The sequence below is a fragment of the Amphiprion ocellaris genome, chromosome 6, assembly GCF_022539595.1.
Source record: "Amphiprion ocellaris isolate individual 3 ecotype Okinawa chromosome 6, ASM2253959v1, whole genome shotgun sequence".
In the NCBI taxonomy this organism is placed as follows: domain Eukaryota; kingdom Metazoa; phylum Chordata; class Actinopteri; family Pomacentridae; genus Amphiprion; species Amphiprion ocellaris.
The window spans coordinates 36414313-36436740 of NC_072771.1; the positions used below are offsets into that span (position 1 = coordinate 36414313).

The 22428-nt window shown below is 38.4% G+C and overlaps 1 protein-coding gene across 3 annotated transcripts in view; it reads left to right on the forward strand.

The window, feature by feature from the left end:
- Positions 1-22428, forward strand: part of ksr2 (kinase suppressor of ras 2) — a 142095-nt gene that overhangs the window by 93746 nt on the left and 25921 nt on the right. For all 3 annotated transcript variants that reach the window (XM_023276279.3, XM_023276278.3, XM_035950986.2), the window contains 7 exons: positions 1431-1599; positions 3403-3444; positions 7867-7936; positions 13173-13221; positions 14215-14576; positions 19540-19636; positions 19728-19861. In XM_023276279.3, the coding sequence (XP_023132047.1) occupies positions 1431-1599; positions 3403-3444; positions 7867-7936; positions 13173-13221; positions 14215-14576; positions 19540-19636; positions 19728-19861 (923 nt within the window). The remainder of the gene's footprint in view (positions 1-1430; positions 1600-3402; positions 3445-7866; positions 7937-13172; positions 13222-14214; positions 14577-19539; positions 19637-19727; positions 19862-22428) is intronic.

The following is a 22428-nucleotide window of genomic DNA, read 5'->3' on the forward strand; positions in this document are numbered from 1 at the left end:
TTAAAGCTAATATTTAAAGAGCGATCATTAGAAAAACTTTCATTTTCTGTGCATATACCTCATGAGTAAACTACACACTCTGCTGTAATCCAACCTACCCGCAAATATCACAATAATCCAACCATTTTCCCTGACTTTGCTGTGTAATTTTCTACTTCTCACTTGCTGTGGCAGATGATGATTTCTATTTGAAGTCCAGCTCTCCATAATTCTATTTGGGCAGGTATGACATAGGCTGATATCAGTGGTTATATGCAGGTTTTAGCTTGTTCGTTTCAAATTGCATCTACTCTGCATCATTGCGAGTCATTTTCTGAAGCAATTCGCATATCTTCAGATTGATTTCCCACCTTCCAGGCAGCCACTGATTTCCCTTCTTTCCAGCGCACTTCGAAAAATCCAGTAGCAGAGACTGGAAACTTGCTTGAGGAAGATAATCCATCAAACTGAAAAGTTTGCTGTCCATAGGTTTTGTCGGTTTTATTATGATGTGTTGTGGAATCTCAAACTCTTGGTGCATTCGAGGACGCTCTGATATCTGAGATTTTATGATGGACAACTGAGCAGAAGAAATATTGTCATTTTTGTCGCCAAGTTTTGCTTACCGTTTGTCTTTTGGATTCAATTCTGAGACTGTATAATGAATAAAAAAAACAAATAAAATGCTTTTCAGCAGAGACTAATTGAAAAAAATGGGTTGCTTCTGAGATTTTACTGAAAAAATACTGTACCTAAACAGATTTGTTTGAATAAACTCCATTATAAAAGAAATATTTCTTAAATAAAATAGGATGGAGTCCAGGTAGAGGTTGTGATCTAGCTCTAAAGAGAGATTTGTGACTTTGTTTACCTTTCCAATGTGACCTGGAGAAGGACAACTAAGAAACTCAATGAATTGCAACTTGACTGGATCATCCCAAAAAAGTACAGTTTTGCATTCTCACACCAACATCATGATTTATTAATAGCGACTGATGTAAGTGAATACCTTCAAAACACAGTCATAAAGTAAAATATGCAAAAACATAATGAGAATGTGAATGTAAGTTAGTTTTTGTGGATTAATTTTGCTCAACTTTATTGTCTTGGGCCCCTGAATGCACCATTCTTTTGTTCGCCAGTATAGGACTACACACAGACAACATCATTTAGCCAGGAAAGTGAATTCAGCATATTACTCATTGTGATGAATTACCTCTGTCAGGCAGGTTTCAAGTCTCTGCGCGATGATCTTCTTATTGTACTGAAATTAATGAAAACCCAGCTCTGCCTGGAAGGTAGAAAATCAATCGAGAAATTTCATGTTAGATTCAGAAAGAGGCAGACAACAATAAAGCATAGTGCAGTTAAGAGACTAAAGCTTCACTTCAGAATCACCGCTATGAAGTTTTTAGTAAAGCTTCTGATTGTTCTTTATTGCCTCCTCTCAGGATCACATCCCAGTCCCATACCAACCAGACTCCAGCAGTAACCCGTCATCCACCACCTCCTCCACCCCGTCCTCCCCGGCTCCTCCTTTGCCCAGCAGTGCCACGCCTCCGTCGCCACTACACCCCTCTCCACAGTCCGCACGGCAACAGAAACAGTTCAACTTGACAGGTACGTACCAGATGTGAATTCACTCACATTCAGATGCCCAAAAAATAAGCTTGGGAATAAAACACACTCCTGTAATCGTCCTCAAATCCTTACATTTGCAACCTAAAGTAGTCGTAGTAGCTCACTAACAATAGTTTTCCATCTATGAATAATGAACAGGAATGACTAACTTGTGGAAAATTTGGCATGACTTCCATTTCAGCTGATAACATTAAACAGTCTGGGAAATGTGGTTCCAAAACTTAAACCTAGGGCTGTGTTTATCAGATTGTTTTTGCTACCAATCGGATCCCAGTCATTTAATATTTATGATCAGCTGATATCCGATACCATTGTTCTAACAGGCATAGTGCACACTTCAAGTAATGTATATTAGCTTTACTTCTTACCGTTCAATAATGTAGCAACCAGAACAGTTGGGCACTTCATTGCTGGCAATCAGAGAGCATTATGGGAATTTAGAAACCATATACCATTATACCTGCTTTTATGGGCCACGGTAGTCTAGAAATTATGGTTCCAAAACTTAGAACTAGGGATGTCCTGATCAAATTTTATTCATTTATTTGCTGCTGAACTGATTTGAGTCATTCACATACCCAGTATCTTTTTCCTAGATAATACACACTTCAAGTATTGTAGATTAACTGTAGTACCTCCTACTGTTCGGTACTGTAGCAGTGAGAGAAGTTGGCCACTTTGGTGATGGCAAGCAGAGAGCATTATGGTTGTTTAATGGGTAAAGAGGCTTTTATAAAGTTAACTGACTTCAGGCTAGCTAATGTGTGATAAATTAAGGTGGAATGCAGCAGAATGGCAATGTTGCACCCTGGTATCAATAAAATCACTGTTAATGTGTCTTTTTGTTCACAATTCTGTATTACATCAGATGTAAAGAAAGAACTTGCTATAGTTTTTTTTTAAACTTGTCACTTCAAAATCGCCTTTATTGATCCGGGTCTTAGGATCAGGCTTGGGGTATTCCTACTTAGAAAATTAGTAAACAAAAGTTCCCAAAACAGTAAGTGTGCAGAGTAGGACTAAGGCCCATTTCCCACTGCTTTTCATTTTTCCACCCATGTTAACAGGCTTTAACAGTCGCACAAACAGCATTACCAGCAGGGTGTAAATGTTGCTGCAGTGGACTGGCTCATTGCCTGTTTTCTCCAAGTGACGCACATGGTTCACAGTAAAGACAAACAATAAAAATAAAAACATACCAATAGCAGCATACCATAACTGATATCTTTCACTATAGGATATATCTTCATATGCCACAGACTTGACAAAAACAGCCTATAAATATAGTCTATTTTAACCATTGAAGGACCAAGTGTACATGTATACCACAGCCAGAAGCAGTACGGCCTCAGGCTGAGATTCTACAGCAATGCTAGCTAATCTGTGAGGCTTGTTATTTCTCACAATAACAAGGCCAGCATGCTGATGTTAAGCAGGTATACTGTTTATCATGTTTATTCTCTTAGTCTAACATTCTTCAATGCTCCCATTATGCTTATTAGCACAATATATGTCAGGTCTCATGTACGACTAATTAATTGCATTTCTGAGTGCCCTAGCTGAAGATATTAATATATGCCATGACACACGGAGCCTCTGCTGCAAGCCAGTAAATAAACAGAGTGAAATCCAAGTGTAAATATGTGCTGCAAACCAAAGCTGTGTTTTATAATCTGCATATGAACTGTCTGGGTTCTACATACTTGACTAACAAACAGCCGTGTAAGACTGACCACACAACTTTCTGTCAAACTCCACCTCTTCTTTTGTCTCCTTCCACAGCCTCCAGTTATTTCAAATACAAACAACAGTTCATCTTCCCCGGTAAGTACCTGGTAATTGATCATTTCCCCTACCTATAATGCACTGCAGCCAGCCAAGGATGAGTAAGGAGGGCTCTTTTGATGTTGGTGCTGATTTTCATCCCCTCACCTTGGCCTGCTTGAAGACTCTGGGCCCCTACACCCACTCACGCTTGTCTCATTTGGGCCTGCTAATGATTTGTCAATGCCCAGACTGTGTGCTTTTTTGCCCACACCAGTACCGTGCAGTCTGTGCTCATTTGGCAGGTTATTACAGCAGAGACAACCTGGAGTGGTGTTTGGAAAAGAGTGAGGTGTAACTGAGCATTTTTTTTTTTTTTTTTGGAAATCAACATCAATATAATGTACAGCATGCAGCAGCAGGTTCTGGTTATTGTAGCTGCACATACTGTTGTCTATTTTCAGGTCATTTACATCAGCTATGTTTATGAGCTGCATAACAACATGGTCAAATCCAACCATTTAGTGTTAGTGCCATCAGTTGAAAACCATTATGCTGTAAGTGGAACTAATGCCACAGTCATGTTATATTAAATTTGCTGATGGCTCTTGATTGGACAAAGCACAAGACGAACATAAAAGCATTTATAGAAGCCCCCAAGGGGAAATTACAGTATGATTTTTACATGTATTCATCTAATTTTGGTGCGGTTTGAGATTATCCCAGTGTACATTTTTCTAAAACATAGGAATACGCTGCAAAACATTCTCTTCCTGTCACATGAATCACATGCTCAGTGATATATGACTGGCTCAGAGTCACACCGTTCGACAAATTACAGCTTCCAGTCCTCCCGGCTTGCAGGTCTTTGGAGCCAATCCACGAAAACGTCCGCACAGAAAACACAACCAGGTCCTTCTTGCTGTGAAGCGTCGGTGCCAGCTTCTAATGCGCCGTGCCGCACAGGGAATGTCTTTTGTGGCTCACACTTTGTGTCACAAATTGTCAGAGCGTTCCTACACAGGCAGGCGAGCATGACATCGAATCCTCTGATGTCTTTCAGAGGTAGATATGACAGAACAGCTGACCTGCCGCCATCCTACACGGTGAACATTCCAAAGAGCAGCAAGGAGAATTCAGCCTGCTCCTCCTCATTCTTCACTAATGTAACATGCAGTGTATAGGTGTATACGCGTGTCATTTTGTGGTCATCAAATTAAATTTCCTTTTTCAACGTGCTTTTAAGACTGCATGCCACAGAGTGCGCCAGTGGTCCCGCCATGGGTACATATTATACATTGATTGATATTTCTGTGCAAGACATTAAAAGAAAAATTCAATATGACTAGGAGAATTGGAAGGATTTTCATTGTACTGCTGACATTTTCTTCGCTGCGTTCAGACAAAGCGACGTCTAAGGCACTCTGGGTGAATAGAAAAATATTGAATTCCAGCAGCGATTTTTTTTTAATACAATATTTCCGTCACAAAACTTTTCTATGCATTAAATCCACTTTTTTTTTTTTTTACAGAGTTTCATTACATACAGGGTTTTGATGCCAGACAAATATCCGTTCCTAAAAGGCTTCATTTTCAAAAAAATAAATAGAATCAATACTTTCTCTTTGTGCTCTAAAGCCAGTGAATGAGATATCAGTTCAGTCCAGTTCAGTCTTTAGTAAGATCCTATATGGGCACTTTGGTTGCAGCATCAGAGCCAGACATGTAGACAACTGAGAAACCATGACAACAACATGTAACATAATACAATTTCAGGGTAGATAATAGAACACATATGTACAATAAATACATTAAAAATCCACGTTCAGATCCTAGAAGATGGAGAAACAATCTAAACTTTTAAAGGTTCCTACCTGACCATTTATGATCTGACTGCACCGGGAACCAACAAGTATTTGAAATGATTACAGCTAATCTTTGTTTGAGTGTAGTGTCAGCCTGAAGGCAGAACAGTAAACTCTGGATACAGAATGACCACTGTCTGACGGCACAGTTTGACATCTTTATAGAACATTTCTGTCCAACAGATTAGACAGACTTCTTGGTTTGTTTCTTATGATTTTTACACTTTGTTGTATGGCCAAGCCTCCCTCAGTGTGGCTATCTGAACAAAAACTGGCACAGAGTACACGAAAGTTTTATCAAAAAATGGTTTCTGTGTGTAAAAGTTATAATTGCATCATCAAATAACCAGGACTTTTAGTTGTATTCTTCACATTCTTCAAAACGGTATACTGTCCAGTTTCTTCTGGTCCAGTTTCAACACAAATTTAATTTAAAATACTTTAAACCACAGTCTTCTTGCATGACTTCCTACAATAAATTAGTTTAAACATTTTAGAAGGAAGTGGTGTATCATATGGTACCATGGATGTTTGTAAATCCTGTGTAAAGCAGGGTTAATACACATTCGAAGGATAGTGGAAGTTAATTTATACAGTATACAACAGAAAGGAGTACTCCCCAGTAACATATCATTTGATTGTCAAATCAATCAAATTTGTATCACCTCTTAAGAGTTGTTTCTAAGTTTACAAGTTGAGCATTTTCGCTAATAAATGTTTAAAAAAAAAATGCTTTGGAGTCACATATGTTGTAAAACATTGATAATCTTTTAATATTGATTAATTCAAATAAATACAGCCTAAAGTAGAAATTCAGCGCGACAAAAATGAGTACACTTTTAATCACCGACGTATAAATTAGAAAACCTGTGATCACTGACTAAATTGAATGCACCCATGATGCTCCATGAGTATAACTGCATGAGCTTGGTCATAAAATAACCTGTGTTGAACACATACATGTCTATATCATGGCTCCACATGGAAAAAAATCACCAGAAAAACTAGGGGTGGCTGTGGCTCAGGTGGCAGAGAGGGTTGTCCACTAATTGCAAGGTTAAGGGTCAAATCTCCCACCCCTCCACATGTCGAAGACACTGAACTCGAAGTTGCCCCTGATGGCAGCATGATAGCTCTGTCGCCATTGGTGTGTGAATGTAAAGCACTTTGAGTACCACCAAGGTAGAGAAGCGCTATGTAAGTGCGAACCATTTGCCAAAAAGAAAAATCTGATTTTGAAGCTGTAAAAGAATACAGGAAGACCACACACCAATTAAAATCACTTGAAACGCTGTTGCCGCAGTAATCAGGTGGTCAAGAATGAGCTACGCTACCACTAATCAGAGCTGAATTGCATTCTCTTAAAATGATATTACAGACAGATCGCTGCTTTTTAGTCAGTCTAACTGAAAATAGATAGCCGCTTCAGACTTGGTACAGGGAAAATCAGTGGAAATCTGAGTTTCTGTCACAGCTCTGACAGTGCAAAGGACACTATACCGGCAACTTCTTTGACTGTTGTCCAACAAACAAAACTTACTTATTGGCTAAAACTTGTCAGATGAAACTTTTCTAAAAGATTAATATTGGGAAACAATCTTTGATCAGAAAAAAAGCACAAAATATTTATTAGCTTGGATGAGATCCAGCATGTTTGATGTGAACTGGCCCACCTCACAGTGAATGCATAGTCCTGATAGTGAAGCACGTAGCTGGTAGTGTGTTGATACTGGGCTGCATGAAAAAACTGGCTGACAGGATGACCCCAAGTCTGCAGAAACTTAACAAAAAAAGGGGTAATCTAGCATGAAAATAATCCAAAGCTTGCATTAAAATCACACGAGTTTCTAAAAAAAAAAAAAAAAAAGAACAAATTGAAAACTATGACCAGGTGGAGTGTGTCGCCTGACTGGAATCCAATAGAACATCTTTGTTGTATTTTAAAGAGAAAGAAAAGTAACAGCACTGCCAACAAAGAACAGCTGCAATTTGTCTCAGAAGAATTGCAAAATATCCAGAAATTTGTTATCCTCCATGTGGAGATAAAAGAGAACATGTGAGATATTGAAAAAAATATAATAAGTATTCAACGAGTTCCCACTGCCAGGCCTATAATTTTAATATAGATGATCTAAACTGTGAGTTTTTAATTTTACATTAGAACAAATACCCTGCTGTTCAACTTAGAAGTGATACAAGCTGCCACTAGTTTGAATCATATGACATTAAAGTAAAATTGCATTGGGATGTACTCACTTCTGTTGTATAGTGTAGTTTAGCTTCAGTTATCAGGACTATCCAGATGTATGGTTCATAGTCAGGTTTTACTGTTTTAATCATGTTTTCCCACAATAACTGGGTTTGTGTCCGTATTTATTTTAGTCTCTTATATGAGCAACAGTGGGAAGGTTTACTTAATAGGGCATTAGGTCATTCAAACTTCATATTCACATTATTTCTTCCATTCATGGTTTCTGATCCCCACTGCTGGAGATACATATGTCCTATCTATAGCTAAATATCTTCCACTTCGGTTCTACAACACCCAAAGCAATGTAAATGTTTAAAGTGCTTTAATACCAAATGAACTGCTAACCTGTTGGTTTGATGTCTCCAGATGTTGCTCCAGAGGCTCCCCCCAGCAGAGCACCACAGGTGATTCTGCACCCTGTCCTTTCTGAACCAGGGTGAGTAGAATCTATCACAAGAGCTTCTCACGAAAAACCACATGACAGCATTTAAAGAAAGCAGGAAAGTACTGTGATCTTCTCTCTGTCTGTCCATCTTCCTCTCATCTGCACGCCTCACCCCTCCTCTTCTCTCTTTCTATCTGTGGCTGCTGGTCAGAGGCCAAGTCAAACTTATTGGAGCACGGATATTTGGGTGACAATTTCAATGCGAGGGACGACATGACGATTACTCAGAGACGAATGTTAGCATGGCCTTTAGTTCACGCTACACTTGGGATGCCAACTGGATTTTCACTGGCTCTTTGAGGAAGCCAGTGGTCATGGGGGAACAACCGGAAGAGGATGATTAGTGATGAGAAGCCTTTCGACCCAGATGTTAATTAGATTAGGATCTCAATCTATCACAGATGCAAGAGGAACCTCCATCTATAGCCGGATGGTCAGTTGTGATGAAATACCCATAGATTGTAATGGATTAATCAATAGCGGATAATGCCAGGGTTCATTTTATTTATTTTTTTAAATATCAGCATGGTCGACAAGACAGAGAAAAGCAATGATACGATTTTGTAAACTCATGTATGGGGCATGGCTGTGTGCATGTTACATATCTGCATTTTAATATAAACCGACGTCTTCATCCGCATTCCTGTTGCAGCTGCCAGCTTTGAGATAAATAAAAAGTAGGAAGCAATTTTGTGGAAATAATAGGAATCAGTGGATAATACAGGACTGCAAATAATGCATCACAGCGGGCGCCATATGTGTCTGAATAGAACAGGATTGTTTGAGGTTTACATTCATTATCATAATCATTATAATGTGACACAAAAGATTATTTTCCATATCTTGAGACCACATTCAGCCACTGAACTGTAAAACTACCACTGTCAGTTTTGCACAAATACACGCATTTTTTATTTATTTATTTTTTAACCAGAAAGGATCAGACCAATACAGGCTCAAAACTTCTTCACATCTGGGGCTGATTGAGAGGCAGATGTGCAGGCAGTGGATGACCTGGTCATTTTTATTGTAATACACTGAAATATGCTTATGTATATATACTGTATTTATACTTATTGGATGGACGGACAGGAAAAAAAACAGTCGAGGCCACAGTTTTGGCTAAATGGGTGTAAAATCTGTCACATTTCCAGATTTTACAAATACACATGTAGCTGATTTAAATACCATATTATTGAGCCATTATGGAGCCTTTAACAGAAGAATCAGTCTTTAAATGAATACAATGTCAGGTCAAGACTAGTAGAACAGAGGCCGGTTAATTTTCCAGTTTATCATGCAGTGTTTTAGAGTTTGATTAAAAGCGAAAGAATCACCCTCTTGTGTTTTGTCTTTGGGGAATAGCTTAGATTTTTACATATTTCCTGTTCAAGGATGTACAGGGATACCTTGTATAGTGTTTTTCATGCATTTTTTGTGTCAGAACTGTGTTTATCCTTTAAGAAAATGTCGTTTTAGAACTTAATTGCAAAAAGTTATGAAAAGGCATACGGTTTTACATTGGATGGACTGCCACAGTAAATGTTCTTGAGCAAGATACTGGTCATTCCAGAATTGGAGGACATTTGGGCTTCAAAATTTTGAAGAAAATTTTTTTGAGAAAAATGGCATTTTAGGGGGAACTCCAGGCATATTTGGTATTTTTAAAAATATTTTCAAATGTTCTTTTCTCCTAGTTTTTCTAGATTTGGTCTCAGGCCAATTAAACTGCATATTTTAGTGTTTTGTACATGGGTTATTTGAAATTCGATGGGTGGGACGTAAAATGTCCTCAAATTCTGGAATGACCCTTTTGTAAAATCTACAGGTTAAATAAATGCTTGTGTTTACGTCAGCTCACTCTGCAATCTGACCTGAGTGAGCAAAATCTAAATTTCCTCACTGGGATCAGTCAGTAAAAGCATCACAGTATCTATCATGGCTTCTTAAGAGCGAAATAAATACATGTACTTTGTACTTATTGCTGCTTCCAAACGCAGCTAAATTTTTAGAAAATCTCTTTAAAAATGGGTTAAAGACACACGGAACTTTAACCCTTGTGTTTCTAAATTCCCACTTGTTGCTTTAACTCTACAAGCACAATTGCACTATTTTACTTTTTCCCCTTTTCCTCACGCTTTGCACCGCTGTTCTCTGCCGTTTGACCAATGTGAATGCATTAGCGCAGTTACACAACCCATATTCTTCTGATTTAATTAATGCTATTGTCCCTCCTTACTCACATCTTTGTATGCTCTCGCAGTGGCAGCTGGCAGATTTCTCCAGCCCTAATGGCCTCATCTCAGGGTTAATGAGGGCCTGTTTCAGACCCCAACACCCTGCAGGATTCTCTCATTAGAGCAGAAATCGAACCGGTACTAGGGGCCCTTGGCTCCACAGGAATCGCATTATTTCATACGCTGCCTCACCTGTGGTCTCTGCCCGGACTCCAGGGTTGCTTTGCGAAGCAGCGTTAATATACCACGGAAAGGTTGTGAGAGGTTACACACTGATGTTACACAGCCAGCTATGTGCACAGAGGTGGATGGGTTGAATAAGGGAAGTGGGTTCATTTATGTCGTGCCGCCGGCCCCCACTGTGTTAGGTGACAATGTCCATCCTTAGGGTCAGATAATAATAGGAGCTCAGGGTGCAAACGCTACTTGAAATTTCATACGAATCTGTCAAATTAAAAACGAGGATCAGAAAAGGCCGCTGTAATTAGGATTGCCCTTTCTTACATTAACCTACTCGCATTTTAGTCTCCTTATCAGTGTTCTTTTGCCACCTGTGGGGCAATTGCAGGTGATTTGCACAGTAAAAGCCTGTGGTTCCATTTATTCTTTCCAGTGTAATAACTAAGAAGCACAATACACATTCTGATTGAATAAAATGCTACCAAAGACTGAAAAAAATGACGATAAAATCAACAAAAGTTATCAAATAAAGAATGGCAATGGAAAACTGAACAAATGTAAAAGCAAAAATAAGAAGTTGTGGTGAAAATAGCTCATCTCCTACTGACTGAAACAGCATCAATAAATGACCTTATGTGTAACAAAGGGGATTCTGCATCAACGAAATGTTTCATCTTTCGTGTCTTGGTAAAAGCAGACTGAAAATGTTACCCGCTCACACAATCGGGTGGCAGACAGCTTTGATATCGAGCCACGCAGCTGAGGTCTAAATACTCTTTACAGCATACTTATTTCAGTCTATTAAAGTGCTCTTATGCACAAAAAAGACCGCTGAAATCATCTGCAAATATTTCGTGCCCTCTGAGTTTTTCTGCGCTTATAGATTCAGGGTTGCAGACCTCTTCAAGATATCAGACACACTTGCAATCCATGAGGAATCTGCTCGGTTAAGGAAAAGGAGAAAGTGATGCAAGAGTACAGACAACATTTACATTCACTGAGCTTTTACTGAACTGGCTGCTGTCATTAGAACGTACAGTAAGACTTTTACATTGTGAGACTGCAGTAATATATCAGGAGAATAAAGGTGTCTTTTAAAGGAATCAGTGCTTCCGAATAGTTTTATTCAGTGCAGCTGGAATGTGACATCTTCCATCAATTTAATTAGACCTCTGAACTCCAAGCAATTTCTGGGTGTTTTATTTAATTTTGTTATTTTTTTGCTCGTAAGTGTTCAGGTCATCCCTATGGAAACAGCGCAATCATGGCTAGAAGTAAAGATGAGTCAAAAATGTATTTTGTAAAGTATAGCAAAGTTATAATGCCATAAATATTTTTTTAAAAAGGGAAAACTTGATTTCCTTCATTATATGTTTAACAAAAATTGTAAAAACCTGGAATTAATATGTACTAATACTAATATGTATGTGCTACCAATACTGGAAAAAAAAAAACAATGGCTCTACATACTATAGATATTTTTCTACTGACATTTTTAATTTGTTTCCATGCCCAGTGTAAACACAGCCTGCAGTTCATCCCAGTTCCAGTAAAAAGTGCCTGAATAGTTGTAATAAGACTGTTAATTGCAAGTGAGTGACTGATAGCTTCATGGTTGTGCCAAAGAGTGCAGGATTTTTATTTTTATTTCATTTTTTTTATGCTGTATTTTTGGTGATTTTTTGAAAATGAAGTATGAAGCAATTTTGACCAAATTTCACATACCGATGATGCATTCAAGGACCACTGGAAAGTTGAAAATCTGTCAATTTTTTCTTCTCTTTTTCTTTTCTTTCTTTCTTTTTATTAATTTATTTTGTACAGATTCTGCCTCTAATAAATGTTGCAAATTTTAGCTCTTTTTTTTAAGTGTATTATTTAAACCATAACTTGCCTTTTAAATCCACCACTGGGTCTTGGACATCAGGTCTGGGTTCCACATCAAGCTTTACCACCGATTACATCGCTATCGTAGTGCAGTTCACCTAAAAATGAAAACATAATTTCAAGAGCAACTGTACCAGTTTTACACATCTGTTTATGGTCAGAGTCTGTTTACTATACTGCACTATGTAAAAATGTTTTTCTCAACAAGACCAGAGACACCCAGCCCACCATAGACATTGAATTATAGCATTACAATAACACAAAGTTTTTTAATAGGGATTATTATTATTCTTTGCATATTTCCAGTGGTTTACACTATGTACTTTCTAAACTTGCACATTGTAAATGTTTCTGTTTCATCACTTTCATACTGTGGATTTGCAACACTTGCCTTATATCTGTCTTATAACACTTAGTGCTCATTTGACCTACAACACTTGCTTTTTAAATGCTTTATCCTCAGATTTTTTCCGTCAACATCTCTCTGGTTTGCAAATCCAGTTCCTCATATGTGCAGACCTACTTGGCAATAAAAGGGAGACTGATTTTGAGAAAACCCTCAGAGGGAGATGCACAAAATCTGACAAGTCACTTTGGGCTGAAGACTAAGTTTAAAAGTGAAGGAAAAAAAATCTGGAAGCCTCCTTAGCCCACGCCTCATCTCTGCCTCATTTCTGCCCCATTTCAGCTGAAGGCTACATTAACCACTACAGCATAACGCACTTTTATTTCACAGTCACTAGTCCCAGAGAGCTCAGCAGCTTTCTAAGGAAAACATCACATCAATTTGATGATACCAGTAAAACCCTATGTAAAATTAGCATTTATCCTCCATTAAGACAATAAAGAACATAAATGCCATTTAAAAACCTGACTTGTGTTTAAAAGAAAACCTTTCTTTATTTTTTCTTTTTTCTTTTTAGGAATGAGGGCAACCCTTTACTTCAAATCGAAGTTGAACCGACATCAGACGTGAGTCCTTCTGCAACCTTTGAGATGTTTTCAGTGCATTTCAGTGTTTTCACTCGTCACGTTGCCTTACTTCTCCACATTTTTTGTCAGTAATCAGTCAGTGTGAAATTACTTGTGAATGTGAATGAAGACAAAATACAGCTCCCACCATCATTTGTCGCAGTCATTTGCGTCGTTCTCTCATTTAGCTTAATTTGCCTCGGCTCTCCGGGGAGCCTCCAGGTAAAGTTATGCGTCGAAAGCAGCACGGAGGGAAAAGAAGCGTCTTCGCTGCTCGTCATCGCTGTTTCTATAACAATGATAGATTTTGAGAAAATGTGATGCAGATCGCCTTGAATGATATTCCAGCAGGCATCTGTGAATAGGTCATTTTCACTCTTGCGGTGTGTTATATTTAAAATCAAATCAGAATAAATCTCTTTTTTTTGCCTCTGGTTATTTTCTCTTTTCATAACTCTATCTTTTATTGGTAATCACCCAAACAGCAGTCAGTATTTCAAGTGCACGCAAGCAAAGAAATAATATATGCTATTTTATATGGAGGCAACCTGTACATACGCATATTTTCCCAATATATCAGAGCATATTTACTGTTAAAAACAGTGCCGAGTACATATTTACTGTTGCCACAAACACAGAAGCTCATATACTATACTCCTTCTAAGGTAAATATCTGTATTTGATGCATATTTTTCTTATTAATACGCTACGATGAAACTTTGGATGCCAGAAAGGATCAAAAGTTCTGCAAAAAAGAGACTGAAAAACATGAAAAACCCTCTTAATGTATTTTTAAAGAGGTTGTAGTTAATTGAAATTATCTGGCTGCTGCTGAATGTCAAAATATGTGTATTCCACATCTTGGGAGAATATTTTAACACCACCTCTTTGTTGCATATAGGAGCATTTTAATCACCATACTTGCAAATCTGTAAATCAGTGAAAAGCAGGTTTCCAGCTACCAAAGAGTAGTTAATCTCTGCTCTATCACAGAATGAGGAGGGCAACGACGAGGACTCCGGCGACGAGTTTGAGGAGATGAACTTGTCGCTCCTGTCGGCTCGCAACTTCCCGCGCAAGGCCAGCCAGACCAGCATCTTCCTGCAGGAGTGGGACATCCCGTTCGAGCAGCTGGAGATCGGGGAGATGATCGGCAAGGGTCGCTTCGGGAAGGTTTTCCACGGACGGTGGCATGGCGAGGTGGCCATCCGCTTGATCGACATCGAGCGTGACAACGAGGACCAGCTGAAGGCCTTCAAGCGCGAGGTGATGGCCTACCGCAACACCCGCCACGAGAACGTGGTGCTGTTCATGGGCGCCTGCATGAGCCCACCGCACCTGGCCATCATCACCAGGTGAGAGGTAACAAGGGCTGTTGTACAGAAAGCTGGGAGATGAAATTTACAGGTGAATTTTTAAATAACATTTTGGTTCAGTTCACTTATCAAGCTTTGTTCAAAATGTTCTATACACTAATATTTATAGTATTCTGTATTTGAGCTTAGTACAGAAATATACATTCAGTGCATAGAATCCATTCAATACCCATTCTGAAACAGTTTAACCCAATAAACTCCAGGCAGTTTCTTGGCATTTCTTAGATCCTGTCACCTTTGTGCTCACCATAAACTTATCTTGTCCTGCACCTTTATGGAAAACACAACCATGTCTACAAGTAGAGAGAACTCAGACATGTCTTTTATGCAGTATAACAGAGTTATTATGTACTAGGTTAAAAACAAAAGTACATTTTTTTCTAATATGTACAACTTATTAACTAACATGTACTAAAAAAACAATGACTCTACTTACTATAGGTATTTTACTACGTAGGTTTTTAATTTGTTCCAGTGCTCAGTATGAACACAGCCTGCAGTTCATCCCAGTTGAGCAGAAAGTTCCTTGAATTATTGTCATGTGGCTGAGTTACTGATAGAATTTTTTGTTTTTGCTTTGTTTTGTGCAAAATCTAAATGAAATCTGTGTAAAGGCACTTCAACCAAACAGCATAATGTTAAGCTTAGATTTGGTTAACATTTTTCCAAGTGTCAAAGAGTGCTGCATGCTAAAGATATTTTTCTACTCACATTTTTTGTTTGTGTCCTATCTGGTCTGCATAACACAGCCTGCAGTTCAGCCCAGTTCAGCCAACAACTCCAAGTTTTGTTGTCATCTGACTGCTTAAAGCAGAGTTATGTGTAATTTTGGCAATTTGTTAAAGATAATCTGCCTGCTGGGTGGTTTTGGAGTTCAGAGGGTTAATCAAACATGAAACAAAGAAGCTCTCTTCCATTTGCAGTCTATGTATTTTTTTAAAGCATCCACAGTTCTCTTGATAATGGTGCCCATCATAATATAAAATAATATAAAGAAGGTAATAAAAATAAAACACTCTAATGTAAAGTCCAATACAGCTACAAAAAGCAGTAAATTGTTGTTTAAGTCAATTCATATTCACATTTCAGCACAGAGAGAATGCAGGGATATTAGCAGAAAAAATGGTGGATGAGAAGCACAGACTGCTGCAGAAATTCATTAGAGGATATACAACATAAATATAATTATTTCCCATTATAAGCCTATTTTTATTTTGTGTTGATGTGTGTATAGCTCAGGCTATAACATCAAAAATATCTCTATAGTATGAAATATTGCAACAGAAATTAAAATACCCACATTTGAATGGTATAAATTTGTATAAAATTGACTAAATTTGCATTGCATTATATGTGCGTGTAACACTGTATACCATACAGTCAAGCATGCGCTGATTAAAAGTGTTGAAAAATAGCATGTTATAGTTCAAATAAAGTGCCTAGTTCTCCAAATTAAAAGAAACGGATGAAAAATCTAAAAAAAAAAGTGTTAAAAAATGCATTTTTATGAGTTTACCGGTCATGTCTTTATCACTTCTTTCTTGCCGAGTCTCTTAAAAGTTTCCATGACAGCCCTGAAATCTGTGGTTTACTTCGCCTCTGATCTGGTCGCTGGGTGGTTTTGCAGTCTCCACGGTCGGTCCTTGTCCTGTTGCACACATCTGCCCCCCTACGGGACAATGAGTTTAGACCAGCTGAGAATGAAACATGAAGAGGCTGTGATTAGAGCAGGCTGCTACTGTTACTGAATAGACGAACCGCCCACACCTCACAGCAACGGTGCATTTGTCTTGACTTCCAGTTTGACAGCAGATAAAGCGCCCGTGCAGGGTTGGAGTGACTGAAGTCTCTCACCTAGCGAACACCTTTAATTAGCTCAGGGATTCACACTTTTGCAGTATTTAGTGAATATGTTCTCAGTTATAAAGAAGGCAAGGTCGCGTTGTAGTACTCTTATTTCATTAAGGAGCTGAGCTAATAATGTTAAAAGGGAAATTATTTGTATATTTGCCTCTCTCCTGCTGGTATTTTCCTTTTTATCTATTCATTTTCAGGATTTATGGCTTTACAAATGCTTTAGGAAACACAGAAATACTCAGTTTCCATCACGTTCACTGTGTCGTATGTTTTAAATAACTGATTGTGTGATTTCTGAGACGTGTGATTGGAGTTGATGCCAGCTGAAATTGCTGTGAGTTCAGGGGAGCTGACAGATGAGCAGGCTGCTTCTCAGAACTCCTCGATGCTGATTGTTGAAAATAACGGCAAATGTCAGTGCAACAGGTGGCTTTGTTTTTCTCCAATACTCTGCTGCTTCTATCAAATTGATGAATGCAAAAGAAAAGAAGAAGAAAGTCTGTCTTTCTTCATCATACTCTCACAAAGTGCATCGTGACGCAGCCATAAAATTACACCAAAACGAGGCGTTGTTTGTTAATTAAGGATGAATGGTTTCTGGTAGTATTAGCGGAACCATAAATATTGATTGTTTCTTTGTTCTTCAAGTGTTTCCTTTGTCACGACTGACTGTGGATTGATTTTGCCGAGCATGGGGTCATCTGTGATGTTTCCCGCGGGGTTTTTATCCGTGTAAATAGTGTAATTACTTCATTTCAGAGCACAGAGGTGATGTTCACGATTGTTGAGGCCGTTTCGTTACTTTTCTTGGCTTCTGTGTAAAACTGCATTTGTGGTGGCAAAAATAATGAAAAAAAGGACAAGGGAGGACAGCTACTAAAAATGTGGCTGCTGTCAGGTTGCTGTTAGGAATGAATATGCATGAACGGTTGGCTTCAGGTGCTTTGTTGGTCACCTGCGTGGCACAGTCGGGGTGGAGGGCTTCCAGACTGAGGCGGGGGGTGGCTGTAGAGCTGTCTATTAACGGCACCCTTCCAGAAATGTGACATCGCCGAGCTGAAACGCAGCGTAACAGCTTCACCCCGGCACACTGTGGGCTCACGTTTCACTCCAGAACGATGACATTTTGTCCTCTAACAACATCTCAAACTGCCGTAACTAACCGATGTGCTCTCCTTCGTGAACTTTTCGCGTGTTTCTGGTTAAAAGTGAAGTAAAACACAATGACCGTTTAAAGGCAGTGTGTGAAAAGAAGCTTTAACACCAAACGCTGCCATTTGAGGGACTGTGTCAGGGTTACAAGTGGAAGTTTAGTCTGAATCCAGGAGAAGATTTCCTACACATTTGTTCATGTTTATTATTCGAGTAAAGGGACTAAGAAAGCAAAAACTGTAGCACTGTTTGTCCATCGATCCCACTGATTAGCTATAGTTGTAGTTCAAATAAAGTGCCTAGTGCTCCAAATTAAGAGAAACAGATAAAAAATCTGAAAAAAAATGCTAAAAAATGCATTTTTATGAGTTTACTGGTCATGTGTTCATCACTTCTTTCTTGCTGAGCCTCTTAAAAGTTAAAGGGACTTGCAATTGTGAGCTTCATATCCAATTGTAAAGACCATGCCAAGAACACGTCAGCCTCCAATTGCTGTAATTTATTGTAGATATACTGGATTTATTTTAGCAAAGAACTACAAAAGTGTCACCAAATTAGTCCCATAACTATCAGTGGAAATTCAGTTAAAAAATATTCCAAAATAAATGCTAAATGCTTCAGAATACTATGGCAATATGTGAAAAAATGACTCAGTTTCCATCGCATTTACATTGATTGTACGATTTTTGAGATGCATGATTGGGGTCGATGCCAACTAAAATTGCTGGGGATGTAGGGGAGCTGACAGATGATAGATGTGGGCTTAATATCCTATTGTAAAGACTAAAACATGTCATTCTCCTATAGTTGTAATTTATTGTAGATATAGTGGACGTTTTTTGGCAAAAAAAAAAACTACGAGTGTCACCAAACCTGTCCTAAAAGCATCACTGGCAGTTTAGATAGAATATTATCCAGAACTAATGTTGAAATGCTTCAGGAAACACACCTATATGTGAAAAATGCCTCCATCACATTTGCGGTAATTGTGCGATTTCTGTGATGCATGACTGGATTTGATCCCAACTAAAATGGTTGTGAGTACAGGGAGCTGACAGATGAGATCATTATATACATGCCATCCTTCTATAGCTGTGATTTATTGTAGATATGTTGGATTTTTTTTTTTTTTTTGAGCAAAAGAACTACTAAAGTGTCACCAGGCTAATTTCAAAACTGACAGTGAAAATATACTCTAACCAAACAAGTTATGATCTTTCTGTCTGGTGAAACAATAAAAAATATGCAACACAACAAAAATAGTTAAGTTTAGCTATTTTTTTTACTGCATCACTGCAGTATTCCTGGGTGGTGAAGCGGTTAGCATTGTCACTTCACATTAGGGACTTTCTGGGATGGAACCTTCTGTCTGGCGTTTGCCTGCGTGGGCTTTCTGCAGGTGCTCTGGCTTCCTCCCACAGCAGGTTAATTGGTGATTCTCGGTTGGCCTGATTGTGAGCGTGCACGGTTGTCTGTCTCTTTGTGTTAGGCTCGTGACGGACCGGCGACCTGTCCAGCGTTGTACTCCACCTCTCGCCCACTGTCAGCTGGGAGAGTCTCTAACCTCCAGTGGTCGTCTATGCAGGATAAAGCAGGCTTAGCTAATAGATGGATGGATGGTGCTGTTAGCAGGTTGTGACAGTGGAGCATTCGACCAGTTTTTTCCATTATTACATGACAATACATGGAGCAAATCAACAAAAGGACTGACGAGCAGCATCACAATGTCCTAAAATATGATGCTCTGTGAAATGGATGCTTAATTTTACCTGCCTTGGGGAGTCATGTTTAAGTAGATTCATCCATCACCTCTTTGCAAATGTGATAAACATCTGCGCTTCAATGAATTATAGAAAACAGGAGTGTGTCATAGGAACTAGGGGAAATTGTAATGTCCTGCCTTCTAGTCCCTGAACTGTCCTCCGTCTTTCAGCTTGTGTAAAGGCAGGACCCTTTATTCCGTGGTGCGGGATGCCAAGGTTGTCCTGGACGTTAATAAGACCCGACAGATCGCACAAGAGATGGTCAAGGTAAAATAACTCAACAGTGATTCCCCTGAACGCTCCAGCAGTACAGGTAATATTACGAGACAGTCACTTTCCGTCTCTCTCTGTCCTTTAGGGGATGGGCTACCTCCATGCCAAGGGGATCCTACACAAAGACATGAAGTCCAAGAACGTGTTTTATGACAACGGCAAAGTCGTCATCACTGACTTTGGACTCTTCACCATATCTGGGGTTCTGCAGGCCGGCAGGTAATTATGTTCAATACACAATATCAGCTTTGTTTTGCAATGCGAGAATTAACCTTGGAGACAGACGGACATTATCCAGGCAATGTTGGTCCATATGGTGCAGGGACAACAAAACCTTCAGTGGATGTATTGGACTCTATTTAGAGAAATAACAATATTTCGGATTTGTTCTTTTATGCATTTTGTCACCTGCTTGTTATCGTACCTCCTCGCAGGCAACAGCTGTGGTCGGATTCATTGTGGGTTATTTGTACGTCCTGTTCTCATAGACATGAGAAAATTTCTCTAAATTTGGTGCTTTTACTGACGCATGAATTAATTCTGGTGGTCAAATTCACCATGACCTCAAAAAATATGGTTTTGATTGTATCGTAATAATTGACATGCTAATAACAAACTACATGAATTTTAAGACTTTATTTCAATAAATTATCAACTTAAAAAATGGTGCAAATGTTTACAAATTCAGTTTTAGATAAGGTAAGATAAGATGCAACTTTATTAATCCTGAAGGGAACATTTGTGCCAGATGCCGCAAAAGACAAAAAGAAATGACAAAAATAGGAAATGCTAAAAACTATAAAGCAATAAGATATAAGTATGATACGTTACTGAAATAAAATAAATATACTAAAATAAGACTAGAATAGTTAAATACAGTAAGACTGTTAAAAGTAATGCTGGCAATTATACTTGAGGTAATAGGTAATGTGAAAAATTATAATGAAATAATGAAATTGAAAATGAGAATTAATCATTGCACTTTACATTCACAATGTTGTACATGGAAGTGAAATGCTGCACATGTATTTAAAATGTTGCAAATTAAAATAAAAGATTACACGTGATAAGGAAAGATTAAACGCTAAACTGAAATATTACACCTGAGAAATGAGAATCTGCATGAAAGGAAATGTTACATATAGTGAAGTACTACTCTGAAGCAATATTGCAAATTATATTGACATTATTGTTTGGATCTGAGTGTCTGATGATTTAGCTGTAATTTCCTGCAGAAAGAGGAGGAGTTTTACAGTTTAAATCAGCTTACATGCATCTTTGCTCTTATTAACATTTGTTTCCATCCACTTTTCCCTCCTGCTCTTCGAAACCAAATCTAAAAGTGTAATATGCCCAATTTCACACGAGTGCAATCATTTAACTTGAATTGATGGAGATTAGTTGGAAACTGTTTGTCTTCTGTCTTCTACGCTGTTGCCATGGAAGAAATTCCCACTTGTCCGCCAGAGAACACAAATAGTGTTTAAAAACAAGGTGTTCTTCTTCTTTGAGAGAAAAAGAACAGGTCAGGTGTAAGTAGAGAAATTCAATAGAGGTTGGATGAATTTTTCTGTACAGACAGGACAAACTGAAACATCGTACAAAGAAAACGTTGGGTCGCTGGTAATAATCGAAATTCTATAAACTGCGTCCCACTCTACTAACAAATAGAGTATATTTTCTGTAATTTGCCATGTCATGGCTGAGCACACCGCTAACCACGTATTGTATCCGCTCAAGATTGACCTCATGAGACCAAAGCTTTTCATCAGCGTCCCAGAAAATGTGTGGAGGCTTTTTGGAAACCAGCGAGAGCAGCACAGTGAAACGTCTGAATACACCTACACCTGCATGCACAGCAGGATTTTCTTAGATGTATTATGCAACATAATATAGATAAACTCAAACAAATGATAACCAGATTAAATAGCTGAATTCAAATTTAACCATATTTTAAAAATCACATATTTACCCAAAACTCCCTGGTCTACCTACTCCAGATGTCTGAATGGTGTTATAAAGGATTATCCACATATTCGACTCTTTATTTGAAAGTGTCAGCCATCCCTAAGTCTTTTGGTTTTTGGAGGATCAGATTAACACTATAAATTAAAGTATTATTTGCTTTTGTATTGTATTTGGATTGAGATTAAGATGATAAGACTGACTCTCAAATTGTTAAACAGCTAGAGGGAGGATTCAGTTAGCTTGTCTGAGCATAAAGGCAAGAAAACAACCTGGTGGGTTGCCAAATATTTAAACCAAAGGAACTCTTTGCACATTTTATTTCATTAGGCAGGTGTGTAGGAGAGGCATGAGCGTATCAGAAGTTTCAGTCTGCCTCTTGCACACTGTCTAACTTTCAAAGATAAATTTATTAGTGTGACATTTTGGGGTTAGACAAATAGTTTGGTACAGAGCTTGTACCAAGCCATTAAAGGTCTAACTCTGAAATGTCACGCTAATAAATGTGCCTTTGCAAGTCTAATTGATATAGTTGCGAAATATTACAAAATCTGTTACCACACTCACTGCATATACTTAAAACACCTGTTATGTGAAAAGACTGTGCAATGAGAGTCTTCTTCATCCACATCTCTATAGTTCATCAGTAAAGGTAGTTGCTGCCGGACTTTGGAGATCCTGTGATTAATACGTACTTTCTAGCAACTCTGCCCAAACACAGTGTGAAGTTCTAAATCCTCCAGATATCCTATGCTATGTCCAGCTACTGTTCTTGGCACAACTCAGGAATAATCACATTGACACAGTGCTATAATCTAATC